This window comes from Musca autumnalis, unplaced genomic scaffold, assembly GCF_047663935.1.
Source record: "Musca autumnalis isolate F117 unplaced genomic scaffold, ASM4766393v1 scaffold_5, whole genome shotgun sequence".
In the NCBI taxonomy this organism is placed as follows: Eukaryota; Metazoa; Arthropoda; class Insecta; order Diptera; family Muscidae; genus Musca; species Musca autumnalis.
Window position 1 is genome coordinate 203987121 of NW_027412088.1, and position 17636 is coordinate 204004756.

The window sequence follows — 17636 nt, forward strand, 5'->3', positions numbered from 1 at the left end:
TAAAGACCTGCGTAGATAAGCTGCCTTGCCTGATTGCCTTGCTTTCCTGCTTCATTTCTGACATAATAAAAATAAAAGAATAAAGAAGGCCGAGGAAATTTCGAGCTGGGTTGCCCTTTTCTTTTTTATTCTTTTATCAGAAGTAAGCAAGGTAAGCAGGCAAGGCAGCTTATGTACCCAGGCCTTAAGGCCTCAAGGGTCTTTGCTACGGGCGACAAAAGCGAAATCGACCTGTACGATTCACTTTAGCTGGCATCCTTGCCGGGCTTCCGTAGCGGGAACACCCTGCCCATTTTCAAGACTTCGGGAACAATGAGGGTGGATAGCGACAAGTTGAGAACTTCAGTGAGATACTCCACTCCCGCCTCATCCAGCTGCTTCAGCATTACCATGGAGATTCCATCAGGCAACATCATCCATTGTAAACTGTGGTGGTTCCTCCCCGGCAGGAAGAGATCTGATGCGACGTAATACTCTTCTCTTCGCCCTGTCACTCTCGGGGTGCTCGACAAACTGTCGATTGAAATAACTTGCGCACCTCTTCGGGTCAGTCAACGTAACGTCGCCAAACGTGACTGAGGTCCTATCTTCCCTTCTTCCAGGGTTCGAGAGTGACTTAACCGTTGCCCACAATTCCCCTATATCAGCTCCAATATTGCAACTCTTCAGGTAATTTAACCACTTGTTCCGCTTATGCTCGCCGACCAGCCTGTTAACTTCCAGTGTCAGCTCCCTGACTCTGAATCGGTTGGTCTGCTAATGGAGACAATTATGGGGAGAAGGTCTGATCCAAGGGAAATGACGGGTTGCCAGGTAACGTCATTTGTCAGACCAGGTGACACGATGGTTATGTTTGGCGAGCTGCGACACTCTCCTCTAATTCTGGTAGGGGCGTCCTCATTGACCGTGCAAAACGTAGTGCTGTCAATCTGCTCAGCCAGCGCTGTACCTCTCTGGTCGTTTTCGAGGGCCGAATGCCACATCTCATGATGCGCATTAAAGTCCCTCAGGACCAGACGATTATGACCTTGCAAAAGAGGGCTAGTGTTAGGCACGTAATCTGAGATGCAGCTATTTCTCGGCGGGATGTATACGTTCATCAGCTCTATCTCGGCTGTTCCACACCTGACTGCTACCCCGATACATTCCATGTACGGGTCATTAGAGACAGGCTCAAGCGAGATAGGTCTGTATTGGACAGACTGGTGCAATAGGAAAGCTAATCCGCCAGCTCCACTTCTGGTGCGATATTTCCTTAGCACATAGTAACTATCACAATGTTGTATGCTACAGTTGTTGTTGAGCTTGGTTTCTTGCACCGCACCGACCTTGATGTTCTTCCGACTCATGAAATCTACTATTTCCTCGTTCTTACCTCGAAGTCCATTGCAATTAAATTGCAAAAAGGATGCATTCTCTGGGATTGGGACAACAACGGCTGGTGTTAAAGGCCGCATGTGCGGTCGTTGTCGAGGGGACTGCGGGGGAGTTTCCAGAGCAACCCCTTAGATGCACCCACTCCTGACATCTATTGCATCTCATCGAAGTTTGGATGTGGGTGAATATGCGGGAGAGACAAACTGAGCACAGATACATTTGTCCTGGGTTTTCCTCCGTCCCGGCACGGACCAAAAGAATTCGGAGCAGGTATTCCTGGATATGATGCTCCCAACACAGAAAACGAAACAAATACAAACATATGTACACTGAGGTGGTAGCCGCTGACCGGAACGATGATTTTGTGTTGTTCCGGGTCAATCCGGTACGAGAAATCCGCTGCCGTGGGATTGTTAAGCTTCCTCGCCTTCTTGTCTTGCTTGCTTGCACTAGGTTGCCCTTTTCTTTTTTATTTTTTATTTATTTATTTTTTTTTTTTTGTCAGAAGCAAGCATGCGTAAATTTCGAACTGGGTTGCGCTTTTCTTTTTTATTCTTTTATCAGAAGCAAACAAGGTAAGCGAGGCAGCTTATATACCTAACCTTAAGGCCTCGACACATAAGCGGTTGGCTTTCCCGCTGAAGTCATTTCTGGTAAAAGACCAAGTTCGACCTAATTCAAATGTGGTTCTGACATTTCTTTATTCCTTTCCCAGAAATGACTTCAGCCAGAAAGCCAGCCGCTTATGTGTCGAGGCCTTTAAGGCATCACGAGCAAATACTCGATCGAATCAAATGTCGTAATTAGGCCCCTGATCGTCTATACATGCAATCGTGCTGCTGTCGATAAAGACTGACAATTGCGATTATTCTGAACGAAAATTCCCCGTGTGTTTTGTCTTTCCGCCATTTCAAGTTAAAGCAGAAGTGAGAAAACTCACGGGGTATTTTATTTTCTCCACAGACAATATTTTCTCTTCTATATGATCAAATTTTCCACCCGCCAATAAAAGCAATCTTCTGCTCACCTAGAACGTTAAGTCCTCATTTTCTCTTGTTCTCCGGAAACTTCTCGTCGTTTTGTATCCCCGACTATTTTTGTTTTCTGACGAAACTTTCCTTCAAGTGTAAACAAACCCAGTTTGACCCACTTATCAGCAATAAATTATCAGTCAGCAGATTTTTTTATTATTAAATTTAGATGCAACCAAATTAATTTAAAACAATAGCCAATAAATTTTACGACTTTTCATGTGAGAATAGAACTCACAACTCTTGGTTGGGGTCATTCACCGCTACCGCAGAGAGGCAATTGTACTATCAACATATTCGGAAATATTCAATCATTGATGATGGCTATAAAAAAATATAATTACGACACAATTCTAATTGAAGCTCGTGCCTCCAAGAGACATTCAGACACACATTTTTCAGTCGGTTTGTGATTCCCACACAGTGTCTTGCATGGAATTCACGCCTTCAATGCGGACAAGACACGCTTCCCTCAACACATTTCAATTTAATTGAATGGCGTCAAAACAAGAAAATTAGCCGGCGATTTGATCTGATTGCGGACACTTTGTTGACTGGAGCAAGTTGCGTAGAAAAGTAATAGAAATGTTGTAGAGGAAAAAAGGGGAGGAGAGGATCATTTAGGGTCTAAATGAAGATGACATAGTTTCCGTTTAATTGAATTCAATAGACCAAAATGTTGATCGCTCGCTCGCAAACTATTCAAAGTAGTTGTGGCAGAGTTCTATTCATTTGAATTCAGTTGTTGGCATCGTCCCAAACGCTTAAGATCTAAAATTACGTTATTCGCATTCGTGGCGGTTTTAAGGATATTTATTTTTTTTTTTTTTTTGTGAAATGAATCCTTGTGGAGTGATTTTGTGGTGTCTCTTGATATTTGCTGTAATCAATGTGTGTTTTTCGGCCTGTTATCGCATACCCCAGGGTGCCACTGGCGATCGTTCACCCGTCGATGAAAACTATCAAATATTAATTGATGGCAATCCCTCAACATACCTACCCGGAAGAGAATATAATTGTAAGAGGAATAGGAGGCATTGCTAAGTAAATCCTGGCGGCAAAAGTGTGGAAATTGAAATTTTTGTGGGCATTTTGAAGGAATTTGGATATTACTATTTTGTGCGAAGTCAACCTAAAGAATTTAATAATCCTACTTATGGGTGGATAATAAGTTTCCTGCATATGTCGATAGAACATCGTCATATTAGGCCACCAGATAATGGTTTTTAAGGGATAGCAAGGTGTTGACAAAAAGCTAAGGATTATTAGTGGCGAAAATGTGGGAATTTTTGACCAGTTTAGAGGAATTTTGATAATAAAAGATCTAATAAGACCTATTTTTGTCAGAAGTCCTACCTAAAGGAATTTAATAATGAATGTGTGATAGCAAAGTGGTTTCCCTCAAATGCAGGTTGAAAGTTGCATTGTGATCTTCTGCACACTTATAAAGACGCTCCTTTGCTGGTCTATTGTATGATTGGTCCGTAAGTTAAGGTCAAAAATCAATTGATTTTTCTTGTTTGCGTCGCTTCATTTCTGGTAAAAGAATAAAGAACGGACGGGATGAATTCGAAATAGGTTGCTTTTTTCATTTATTCTTTTACTATGGCTAAGCCAAAAAAGCAAGCAACGAGCTGATTGAGTTTCTACCTTTATGGCGGCGTGCTCATGAGGAGCTGTGTGCGAACTTTCTAATAATTTTTTCGGCAGCTTAACGGCACTATGGAATAAAAATTAAGTTGTACTCAATCAAGTACAACTCTCATGGTCCTGTGAACATTTCCTTTACAACCTTCCTGTAACGAATTTTGTCATTGCTTATCTAAGTCCCGGTCCACACTATACTGATTTCATTGAAAAAATTTCATGAAATTCATACATTCATGCAATTGCAGTCATGCAATTTTTTCAATGAAATCACTTTAGTGTGGACGCGGACTAAGAATCCTGCTTCGTTCACAGTTTGGGCGCCATCGCAACTATTTTGTCATTGCTTAACTAAGATACCTGGTTTCGAGCGACACATTGGGCTTCGTGACCGATCAGTCATAAGACCATTGATTTATAATAACAAATTTGTAACACAAAGGACTTTCATGAGAGGGACACCGTGGTGCAATAACAAGCTCGTCCGCCTTGCACGCTGAATGCACGCGTTTGATTCACAGGTCAGACAACATTAAAAGTCATTGTTAAACGGTGGCAAAAATTGATCTGCGTAATGCTATGTCAACATTTCCTAAGTATTCTGTAGCCATGTAAAACTTCTAGTGAGACACGCTGTTCGGGACCGGTCTTACATCACTGAGCTGATGTAAATCGTAGTGATATGAGAAAAGTCTTCCTAGCTTTTCTGGGGTTGTATGTATGCAATGACAGGATCTTGAGTTTGTGACGTTGGGCGCCATTTGTTAAGACTATTGGCGCTTGAGTGAATCTGTTGACTCAACTGAAGGCTTTTTATATTGAATGAAATTTATATTGAATAGCACACCTGGTTAAGCCTGAGATTCTAATGTCAGTGCCTTGCCTGTGCCCTACATTGGGCGCCACCTGTTAAGAATCATAGAATGTATAAAAGAAAAAAACACCTTCGGTAGATCATCAGATTCCTAATGTTAGTGTATTGGGAGCATAGGGAGGATTTCGTCTCTTTCGTGAACCTCGGTGGCATCCAACGAACACGGCGGTCAATAAAATATGAAGAAGTCAATAAAATATGAGAATTTCATACGCTAACGCCTGTGCTAGCGAAAACTTTATTATATCCTCAGCCTTTAGGGCAAAATGTGCCTCATCGAAATAATGGTTTTAGACCCCAATTATGTTTGGACGAAATGTGTTTCAGACAATTTGGAGTTGATTTAGCAATGTCCGTCCGTCTGTCTGTCTGTCTGGCTGGTGCGCACGATAACTCTCGAACGGATGAACCGATTCGATTCAAATTTTGGCTTTCGTAATATTTTGTCCAAACTTAGTTTAAGTTAGAAGATGAGCTATATCGGTTCCAAAATGTTCGGAAATTTGGTGGCATGATAACTCATGAAGGGAGCAACCGATTTGGTCCGTACTTTGCACATCGTGAAACTTCTACAAGACTTACACTAGCGGTCATCTGAATAGGTTTGATTTTTTTTTCTTTTTATATGTTAAGGTATCTTCTGATGTGTTCGTATTACAGATCCATACTATATAGTTTTTGAGAGTCCTATACTATGCCAACATTCCCAAGAAAAAACTTCACGGTGTTGCCATATTTTCGGAAAATATCCCAATTATAATAAAAAATGTACAAAAAAGTGTCCAATTTTTGCGATCATCAGAATAGGTTTGAATCAAATAAAATTGAAAAATTGTACTACACGAGCAAATATTGCGCAGTTTTTTGGTTTAGTTTAGTAAAATGGAATATTCTGATAAATCCTACAACAAATTTGACCCGCTTTATTTACAACGTGGGTTCGATTCTCAACATGGAAAAGTTACCAAGAACTTTCAGATAAAATCAAGAAATATTCCAATAAAAACGTTTTATAAACTTGCTTTAAATGACTTTTTGATTTCGTTAGATCTCTTCTGAGCTTCGAAATTTGTCTGAAAGCAAATACCAAGGGTAGCCATATTATTATAATCGATAAATTAGAAAGGTCATTGAAAATAGTTGGTATTTGAGTTCAAGTTTCATTTTTTAACTATCCTTGCAGTACAAATTTAAGTATTATCATGCTCACAAATCCACCATAGTTAACCACATGTATCATAAATGATCGAAAATTTGTCTGGAAGAATGTTTCTTCGACGACAATAAAGTGGAAAATTGTAAATCAAATTTATGTAAAAGGGGCATCATATCGCCGACTTTTTTAGTGCTGTATAACCTCAGTAGTCCATTCTTTTGTACTTATTCGTGTTTGTTTTATGACTTGTGAACAGAAAAAAACTTTTTGACCTGAATATACAGGTATTACAGCACTAAAAAAGTCGGCGATATGATGCCCCTTTTACATAAATTTGATTTACAATTTTCCACTTTATTGTCGTCGAAGAAACATTCTTCCAGACAAATTTTCGATCATTTATGATACATGTGGTTAACTATGGTGGATTTGTGAGCATGATAATACTTAAATTTGTACTGCAAGGATAGTTAAAAAATGAAACTTGAACTCAAATACCAACTATTTTCAATGACCTTTCTAATTTATCGATTATAATAATATGGCTACCCTTGGTATTTGCTTTCAGACAAATTTCGAAGCTCAGAAGAGATCTAACGAAATCAAAAAGTCATTTAAAGCAAGTTTATAAAACGTTTTTATTGGAATATTTCTTGATTTTATCTGAAAGTTCTTGGTAACTTTTCCATGTTGAGAATTGAACCCACGTTGTATATAATGCGGGTCAAATTTGTTGTAGGATTTATCAGAATATTCCATTTTACTAAACTAAACCAAAAAACTGCGCAATATTTGCTTGGGTAGTATAATTTTTCAATTTTATTTGATTCAAACCTATTCTGATGATCGCAAAAATTGGACACTTTTTTGTACATTTTTTATTATAATTGGGATATTTTCCGAAAATATGTTGGCATAGTATAGGACTCTCAAAAACTATATAGTATGGATCTGTAATACGAACACATCAGAAGATACCTTAACATATAAAAAGAAAAAAATTCAAACCTATTCAGATGACCGCTAGTGTAGATGAGGTTCCAATATGGACTCAATCAGCCCACTCCTTCTGGTACCTCCCACACAAATTTTCGGATAAGTTCAGTTTAGGACCTGCTCTCGGATCGCTTTGATTTTTGTTGCAACAACTTGTATTCATTTTCCTCCATACGACGGTACATGTTTCATCAGGGGCAAGTCCATACTTCCTGAGAAAATGTAGTTGTTGGAGCGCAAGATAACTCTCGAACGGATCTGTCGATTCGGTCCAAAATTTGGCCTTCGTAATATTTTATCAAAACATAGTTTAAATTCGAAGATGGGCTATATCGGTGCACTGCTTCAGGTACCTCCCCCACAAAACTTCAAAAATGTTCGGAAAAATTTTGCGCACGATAACTCTTGAAGGGAGTGACCGATGTAATCTCTACTTTGCACATCCTAGTATATCTACCAGATATATATCAGGTTCGAATATGGACTATATTTGTCTACTGCTTCTGGTACCTCTCACACAAAATATCGGATAAGTTCACTTTAAGACCTGCTCTCGAATCACTTTGATTTTTCTTGAAGCGATTTGCGTTCGCTACCTCCATTACGACGGTAAAAGTTTTTTTCAGGGGCAAGACAATATTTCTTGGGAAAACAGCCCGAAAGGTGTAAAAAAACCCTATGTCACCATATATGGCGGTCTGAGAGCATGATAACTCTCAAACTGTTCAACCGATTTGGTCCAACATTTGGTCTTCGTCATATTATATCCAAACTTAGTTTCATGGGCAATATGGGTCCACAACTTTCGGTACTTCTCCCCAATATTTAAAAAATATCACTAAAATGTTAGGACGATATCATTTGAATGGGGCAACCAATTTGGTCCAAACTTTGGATCTCCTAATATTTGATCAAAATTTAGTTTAACTTCTAAAATCGCCAATATCGGTCCTCCCTAAAGGTACCTGCCCTACAAAAGTTAAACATTTGTGTATTAGTGCAATTAATTCCCAATCCACGTTTTTGTCGGCAAGTGCAAATGTCTAAAAAGGGCCACAAAATTGTGAAGAGACCTTAAATACATTCGATCTGTCCGGAGGTGAGAGTTTCGCTTCACATTGGCTGAGGGTATATATCTGTCGGCAAAGCCGACTGACACTTTTTTACTTGTTTTTATATCAGTTACTTTTTCAATATTTTTCAATAATAAGGCTTGGGTACATAAGAAGCCTCGTCGCCTGGCTTTCTTGCCTTGCTTAATTTTTGACATAATAAAAATAAAGAAGAAAAGCGCAACCTAGTTCGAAATTGGCTCAGCCTTCGTTATTCTTTTATTTTTATTATGTCAGAAATGAAGCAAGGCAAGGAAGCCAGGGGGCAAGGCTTCTTATGTACCCATGCCTTAATATTGAAAAAGTAACTGATATAAAAATATAGTTTTCGCTAGCACAGGCGTTAGCGTATGAAATTCTTGACATCAGAGTCTTGGCTTCGTGGTCTACATGGGACGCCACCTAGTACGAATCTTATGCTTGGTTTAGATTTACGAAATTCACTCGATTTCAACTGTCAATTCCATTGGTTAAACGTCAAATGAAATCGAATGGATTTCAGATGAGTTTTCATTTGACGTATACGCAAAGGAATTGACAGTTGAAATTGAGTGGATTTCGTAAATGTAAATCAAGCATTAGGTGATGACAAAGAAGTTTTATCCGGTTTGCCTGCAGTATAGGAGGAGTATTTTCAAATTAAAAACTTAAAAAATATGTTTTTATTATTTCTACAAAAACTCTGTAAAATTTTAATACTCGATGTTTTTGTTCGAGCACCAAGTTGGGCGCCACATATTACAATTTGTTGATCATTCGTAGAGAGGATTTTCCGGCTTGCCTGAGGTCCACATTTTCTCAAATTTATACATAATTTATTTGACAGATATTCAACAAAATTGGCAACTTATTAAATCATGTTTGATGTAAATGCGGTTTAACAATCCACAATCCTAAAGGTAGAAGTACAATGAAATACGCCGATTTTTCACGCTCAGTTTCGTGTAAAAGGCTAAAGGCCAAGTACTACCTAATTCAAATGAATTAGGCAGCATTTGAATTAGGTAGTACTTGGCCTTCAATCTTTTACATGAAACTGAGCGTGAAAAAGGCGGCGCATTTCATTTGCGTTTCTACCTTAAAGGCCTGGGTACATAAGCTGCCTCGCCTGCTTACCTTGCTTGCTTCTGATAAAAGAATAAAAAAGAAAAGGGCAACCCAGTCCAAAATTTGCTCGGCCTTCTTTATTCGGCCGAGGAAATTTCGAACTGGGTTGCCCTTTTCTTTTTTATTCTTTTATCAGAAGTAAGCAAGGTAAGCAGGCAAGGCAGCTTATGACGCAGGCCTTCAAGGCCTGCGTACATAAGCTGCCTTGCCTGATTGCCTTGCTTTCCTTCTTCATTTCTGACATAATAAAAATAAAAGAATAAAGAAGGCCGAGCAAATTTCGAACTGGGTCGCCCTTTTCTTTTTTATTCTTTTATCAGAAGTAGAAAAAATACAAGGTAAAGTTAATACTACAACAAATACAACTCGAACAACAACCACAAAGGAATTTGTTTTTGTTTGCAACGTTACTGCCAGTTGTATTTGTAAACAAAACAAGGAAATGTCTATAAATGATTGGAATTTAAAAAACTAATAATTTTTCACATTTGGTTGAATATTTTGGAAAACATGAATGAAAATTCGTTACATTTTCAATTTTTATGTTTCCACATCATTCCACTAAATGCATAAATTCTCGCAGAAAGTAGAATTCTTGCAGACAAGTTTGGGGTCGCTGGAAATTCATAGAAAAAGGAGAAGATGTTTCAATGTTTTGTTTTAGAAATCAAAGAAGCACATGTTTATTAAGGCTTTATTTTTTTAAATTTTAACAAAATACCTCACATATTAACAAACGTTGTATCGCCTCTACAAGCGGGGATTTACTGCGCGGCTTATCGTTCCAACTTGGAGGAGGTTACATATCATTAATATGAAGAAGTCTTTCTGGGAAATGGTTTTTTCCGAATGATATATTTTTTTTTTCTCAAAAAAATATATGTCCCAAATGTACATCGAAATAGAAATCTTTATATATAAAACTCAATTGTCGTTTGTTGGTAATTGAATCAGTTGAAAACGGCTAGAGCGATTTGGATAATTTTTTGTGGAAATGTTAGTCATAGTCCAGTTTAGGTTTTTATGCAAAGAAAAATTGGCCACGCCCACTTTTCCGCCCACTTTTATAGATATGTTATATCTACGGAACTACTCAATAGATTTTCCTGAAATTTGCAGGGAACGTAAAGTGATGGCCCCCGTTTGAAATAGGCTACGTATTTGGTTAAATTTCGGATCGGGCGGGGTACCTCCCCTATGCCCTATTTTTGTAAAAATTCAATATTTGCAACAATTACAAATGTATCGCCTTGAAAATTAATTTCCGAGTCAATGGCGATTGTGTCTCCGACCTTACGTGCTTATTTGGGGCATTAAGACTGGACAAAGCCCACTTTTTTAAATATGTTATATCTACGAAACCACTAAATCGATTTTCCTGAAACTTTCAGCGAATGTACAGGGTTGAACCTCGATAAAAATAGGCTACATATTTTTTGACCTTCGTATCGGGCGGGTACCTCCCCTATGCCCTATTTTTGTAAAAATGCAATATTTGCAACAAATACGAATGTATCGGTTTGGGAATTTATTTGCGAGTCAATGGCGATTGTGTCTTCAACCTTACGTGCTTATTTTGTGACCTAAGATCCGACCACGCTCACTTTCTAATTAGGTTATATCTACAGGGGATTTTCAAGAAAATCGCGATTTGTCTAAACTCTTAAATCTTTATAAATAAAAATCAAATATCGTTCTTTGGTAATGGCATCAGTTGAGAACGGCTGGACCGATTTTCGACCTGGGTTTTTATGCAAAGAAAATTTGACCGCGCCCACTTTTACGCTCAATTTTTTCAATTTTCTATTTTTATCATTTCAAAAAAACTACTGAACCGATGGTCCTCGCTTAAAATAGGCTACAAATTCAGTTGAATTTCGGAAAGGGCGGGGAACTTCCCCTATACCCTACTTTTTTAAAAATGTTATATTTACAATAATTACGAATGTATCTATTTGGAAGTTAATTTGCGAGACAATTGTGGTTGTGTCTCCGACCTTACCTACTTTTTTAGGAACCACAGACTTGACCATACCCACTTTTTAAAATATGTTACATCTACAAAACTACTGAACCGATATTCGTGAAAATGTCAGGGAATGTACAGGCATATTTTCTTGAATTTTGAAGAGCGCATATTTAAAAAAACGCATTACCTTTATGAATAAAAATCAAATGCTGTCATAACCCAACTTAGGTTTTTTGGAAAGAAAAGTTTACCACGCCCTCGAAAACAGGTTACATATTTTATTGAATTCCAGAGGGGGCGGGGTACCTCCCCTATGCGATATTTTAAAAAAAACGTTATATTTGCAAAAATTATGTATGTGTCGGAATAAAAATTTACGGATTAATCTACAATCTATGTACTTCTTTGGGGCCTATAGGCCCGACCAAGATTGTTTTTTTAGTATGTCATAACTCCAATACTGCTGAAGGGATTTCCATAAAATTTGCAGCAAAAGCTCAATGTTTGCCGTTGTTATGTGGGGTACCTTCCCCATGCCTTTCTGTTAAACGCTATATGTATAAGCCAAACTTATGATTATATCGGTTTCAGCATACATTTTGGTAGGCAATGAAGTTGTGTGCACCCTAGGACCAGACCAGGCCCACATTTTTCATATGTTCTATCTTGAAAACTGATGACCACGCCCACTCTTTTCAAAACATTATTTTTCCAAAACTACTGAACCTAATTTTCAGAAAATATTCAGGAATGTCCCGTGGTCCAAAATGCTATATATTTGTAGACGAATTTCGGGGCCTATTATATTATAATCGGTGTATTTGTTAAACTTATGAGTGCATCAGGTTGCAAATTAGTTTTCGAGACAACGGTAGTTGTCCCCCGATCAAGAAAAACTATATATTTACAAATGTACTTAAATGGTGAGGTTCAACGGTCCATCAGCCATGAAAAGCTAAAACATATTGGTCTAAATAAGCGGGAGAATTCGATTTAATCATTTTTTTAACTTTTATTATTATATCGCCTTATAGCCCGTTTCCACGGTACGTCGTTCGTTCTCTATTCGTTGTTCGACCCATAACTACGAATAAATTACTTATTTCCCCACACAAAATTTTGTGAACGAACGACGATTTTTCTACGTTGTTCGAGTAGAAATACTCTCTGAACGACGATAAAATATGTCCCATCCCTAACAAATGAGAGAATTTATCGAAAAAAATAATTATGACATGTCTAAATTCAAAATTAAAAAATTTGTTGAAAGCACAAAAGTTTTTAGAAAAAAGGAAAAAGATGAATGAAGATTAATGAACTAAACATTTTATACAGATGCAGAAGGAAGATGGTTGTGTTTCCTTCTTAATACCACACACATTTCTTGTCCATTAGTTCAAAATCGCGTAAAAAATCAGAATCAAAATGGAAACAAATAACTGAAATTCTGTATATACAAGCAATGTTTTGACGTGTGTCTCTCTCTTTAATTTTGAAAATAGAAACATATAAAAATGTATTGAAAATACCAAAATTTTCAGAATTAGTGGAAAATATGAATGAAATGTGTGTAGTTAAATAAAGACGATACATTTGAAGGAAAGTCTATTGTTTTTCCTATTCATTTAATGCAAATTTTATGTGTTTTCGGTTCAAATTTTCGTGAAAACAAGGAAACAAAAATGAAGGGAAATTTTGTTTATGTTTCTGTTAATTACGAATGGTGTCGTGGAAACGGGTTAATTCGTGTACGTCGTTCGACAGGCGAACAACGTAATTGAAACGCTCGTGTGAACATAACATTAGGATAAAGACAATGACATGGACGAAATAAATCCTTAAAGGCGAAAAATCCGACAAAGTCCGTAAGAGAAAAGAAACGTTACAGACAAAATCTGTTGATAAATTTAAAATCCTTCTCGGTTTGACAATGGACCGAAGAAGTGAGGTAGAAAATACTTTTGAATTAAAACTCATTACGACGGGCCAGCAACGCGGACCGGGATCTGCTAGTAAATGTATAAAATGTCATATGAAATTTGACACTAACGTTACAACCAAGTTCAGTCAGCTGTGTATTGCTGCTACCTTTTCTTATTCTACCATGGATTAATCAGCTGTTCAACTCAGCAGTTTTATTTTATATTAGGGCCGTTCACACTTCTAGATTTGTCCACAACCTCTTTTGCCGTTGGAATTTTTGTTGAGAATTTCTATGAAATAAGAATTGTATTTTAAAAGTTTCCGTTCATTTAAAGTGTCTCTATCCTGTCCGGATGGTTTGAAATTTTTAACATTCACATTGCTCGTGGAATCGGAAAATCCTGCCCATAACGCACGCTCTGAACTATTGGGTAAATTTGAAATCATCAATCCTGAAACGAAATTCAGTAATCTCTGTGAAAATATGATTGAGAGTAGTAATAGTAATATGAAGCATAGGATAACGGTAACCTGGATTGCGCCAGATGACCCTGAAAGTGGTTGTATATTGTTCAAGGCGGCAGTGTTGCAACATCGCACAGTGTGGTTTATTGATGACGGCTACTTGACCAAGAAGTTGTGCAGGGAGAATGTTGATGATATCCATAGACAGTTGCCTGCGGTGGATCCTTGCTGTGCCTGTGATGAGGCAAAATATGAGGTTAGTTACAAAAAGACAAGTTTTCAAACATAATTTATACTGTCATCTAAAACAAATGGTTAATTTATTTGACAGATATGCCGGGATTGACAACTTAAATGACAACTTTTATTAAAAGTTGTTTGATGTAAATGCGATTTCATTTTAAATGTCAATTCCATTGCGCATACGTCAAATAAATTATCGTCAAAAATCTAGTGGAGTCTGATTTGACGTTGACGTTATGGAATTTACATTTGAAATCAAGTAGATTTCATAAATCTTGACGTACTATAAGTTGCCATTCATAGTTGTCAAGTTGTCAATTCCATTGAATATCTGTCAAATAAATGATGTATTTTCCTGTCATCTAAAACAAATTAGTCGTCTATTTGACAGGTATTAAATGGAATTACCAAACCAAATGATGTAAATGAGACCTATAGTAGGTTTAGATTTACGAATATCCACTCGATTGTCAATTCCAAATGTCAATTCTATTGCGTATATGTCAAATAAATCTTGGTCATAAATCTAGTGGAGTCTATTTGACGTATTTGACGCTATGGAATTGACATTTGAAAATGAGTGGATTTTTGTAAATCTAAACGTACTATAGGTCTCATTTTCATCATTTGGTTTGGTAATTCCATTTACTGCCTGTCAAATAAACGACGAATTTGTTTTAGATGACAGGAAAATACATTATTAATCGTTTACATCAAACATGATTTTATAACATGCTTATTTTAAGTTGTCAATTCCATCGAAAATCTGTCAAATAAACGAGGCATTTGCCCAAATGCAAATAATTTAAACTGCATTTACAGATTGTTTTGGAACGCCATTGGTCCCGCAACACCCATCCCAAAGATTTCCCCTTGGAAGCATGGCGCACCAGTTTTGGCACTGTTATTGGGGCTTCGCACAGTGTTGACTATTCATTTTGGAGTTATGGCACACCGGCTAGCCAAGGTTTGCAAGAATTGGCGGAACATGGTGCCAGCAGGGCCTTGGAAATGGAAATAAAAAATCACAGCGAGGTAAATTTGTGGGAAGAAAGTAATAAAAAAAAGTTCTTTATAGTTTCTCTTCTTTAGACCGGTAACATACGGACCATAATCAAAGCCCCTGGCATTAAATATAAAGCCAATTTTGTGGGCAGAACCTTGGCAACGGCACGAGTTGGCCCAAAACATCACATGATTTCATTGGTAACGAAAATTAATCCCTCACCAGATTGGATTTTGGGTGTGGCCTCAATGGAATTGTGCACCGAGAATTGTAGATGGATTGAGGAGAAGGAGTTGAATTTATATCCATGGGATGTAGGCACCGATTCGGGACCATCTTATATGGTCAGTTATTATTTTTTTTTGGTTTTGGGAATTTTTTTAAAATGTTTGAATGAATTTTGTATTTTTATTTAGTCTCCCGATCAAGCCCAAAAACCTCCAGATGTTGTAAGACGCATAACCTCCTCATTTCCCAGCGATGAACATTCACCGTTTTACGATAAATCTGGAGCACCCATGAAACCACTGGCTACCCTAAGGGTTACACGGAAAAGGACATATGGTCGATGTTTTGATGGTAAGTGGCACATGTCTTTTGGGGGTATAAAGGATACCAGGGATAACAAGGTGATGAATGGAAGGCATAATGTGCGAGATCGGCAGAGGTTCTTGTGGATACAGAGATTCCTTTCGAGATAACGAAACGCTTCTCAATTTATATGAAAATCAAAACAATTTAGAACTTCCCCCAGGTAAAGTAAAGTATTTGGAGTTTCTATCCAATGACTTAAGCGAGAGTGCCAGCCGGTTATGTGTCTTCGTCCTAAGCGATAAAGAAAGGACAGTCACAGCCACAATTGAACTCTGTGGCAATTTGCTTTGATTCTTAAAATTCCAAGTCAGACTTATTCCAGAAAGCCAGCCGTTTTATAATGTCTCAAGTTCCATTCATGTGGTCCCCACTTATGTAACATGATACCTCCTTCTAATCCCCCTAAATTTCAGAACAACAACCCCTTGAATGTGAGACCCATCCTTGGACTGATTGGAGTGAATGCAATGTCAAATGTGGCAGTGGTAGCCAATATCGTGTTCGAGATTACAAAGATCCCGAGGTGGCTAGAAAAAAGAATTGTCAAGAAATTCTACGGCAAACCCAAGAATGCAGTGGACCTTGTCTTGAACAAAATGTTGGAGGAATGTCATCATTGGCCAGCAATTCTCGTTATGGCAATATGCCGGAATGTGAGCTAACACCCTGGTCCTCATATTCAGAATGTTCAAATAAATGTGGCATGGGTACAAGAAGTCGGACCAGGAGTTATGTTAATGCGTATGCCACCGAAAAGTGTCAGGTATGGTGTTTACAAAATATATATCAGCTCTATTCCCTTTTAATTATTGTCCCTTCCTCATAGAATACCGCTTTACCCCCCGAATTGATACAAACCGAGCCTTGTGAGGGTACCTATTGTGGTGGCAATATTCACAACTCAGCTGGGAAACGAAAAAACCAACCCAAAGGCTACAATAATCGCCAGCTAGACTATGAAATGGAACCAAATGAATATGATCAGGAACAAAATCAGGAATATGGAGCCGGAATTGGAGGCTTTATGGACTCAAGTGATTTGAGATCACAGGTTAATAAACCACCCACCATGATGAATGAGGATCTTAACAAGCCGCGACCATTTGAGAATTTAAATACAATTTATGGCAGTGAAAGGCTAAGGGGAAATCCGTCCTCCTATGCACCCGAAGACAATAATCCGCAAATAACTGGAGATTTTCCATTTGAGAATCCAAGATTTAAACAAAATCACATGCAACAACTGAATTCAAGACCTAACAATCTTTATACCACCTCCACAACTCCTCGCAATTTCCGAGCCTTTCATTCTACCACAGAATCTTCATTTGGTTTCATTCCAAACAAAATTTATGGCATTAGTGGCATCCGTGATGATGCTACCTTAGAACAAGAAGAGGAAAGGGAAAAAAGTTTTTGCCTGCAGAGACCTGTAGTTTCTCCGGAACCCTGTAATGCTCCCAGGGTATTTTTCAAAAACTATTGGTTCTATGATGCCTTCGATAGCCAATGTAAAATTTTCACATCCGACAATTGTGATCAGAATCGTAATAAATTTTTCAGCATGGAATCGTGTGAAGCTGCGTGTGGTGGTATTCAAGTTGAGCCAGAAACGGAATATGGTTATAGGCATCTTGGCGGAGGTTTTACAAATTCTGGAGGCATCAGAAATAATGGCAGGTGGAAAAATGCATGGTCGTAGTTTGGAATTTGTAGATTTTTTTTGTAGAAATAAAAATTTATTTTTTTTAATTGTTGTACTTTTTTTTATTATTTTCCCCGGAACTCACCCGAGAAAATGGTAACTGAAACTGAAAAACTTATTTTTTTTAAGTTTAAATTGAAAAAAAATTGTGTCCGTTTAGTTCCGCTACTGCAGTAAAACCGAAAAAAAACGTTTTTATCATCACCTAAGATTCGTAATAGGTGGCGCCTAATGTAGACCACGAAACCAAGACTCTGATATCAAGAATTTCATACCCTAACGCCTGTACTAGCGAAATCTTTAATGTTACATCAGTTAACTTTTCAATATTATGCATATTTTAATGACCACCATGTTTGATGAATTCCACCTTGGTTCACGAGAGAGAGGAAATCCTCTCCATGCCCCAAAGACAATACGATTAAGAATCT

General features: G+C 37.7%; 1 protein-coding gene across 1 annotated transcript; it reads left to right on the top strand.

The window, feature by feature from the left end:
- The first annotated feature begins 3148 nt into the window (after window positions 1-3148).
- On the top strand, window positions 3149-17252 carry LOC141405081 (spondin-1). Its single transcript, XM_073989065.1, has 7 exons — window positions 3149-3426; window positions 13528-13913; window positions 14723-14935; window positions 14993-15250; window positions 15323-15485; window positions 15914-16263; window positions 16327-17252. Exons 1-7 carry the CDS (start codon window positions 3246-3248, stop codon window positions 17200-17202), a joined length of 2427 nt encoding a protein of 808 aa, XP_073845166.1. The 5' UTR covers window positions 3149-3245; the 3' UTR covers window positions 17203-17252.
- Window positions 17253-17636: the final 384 nt, after the last annotated feature.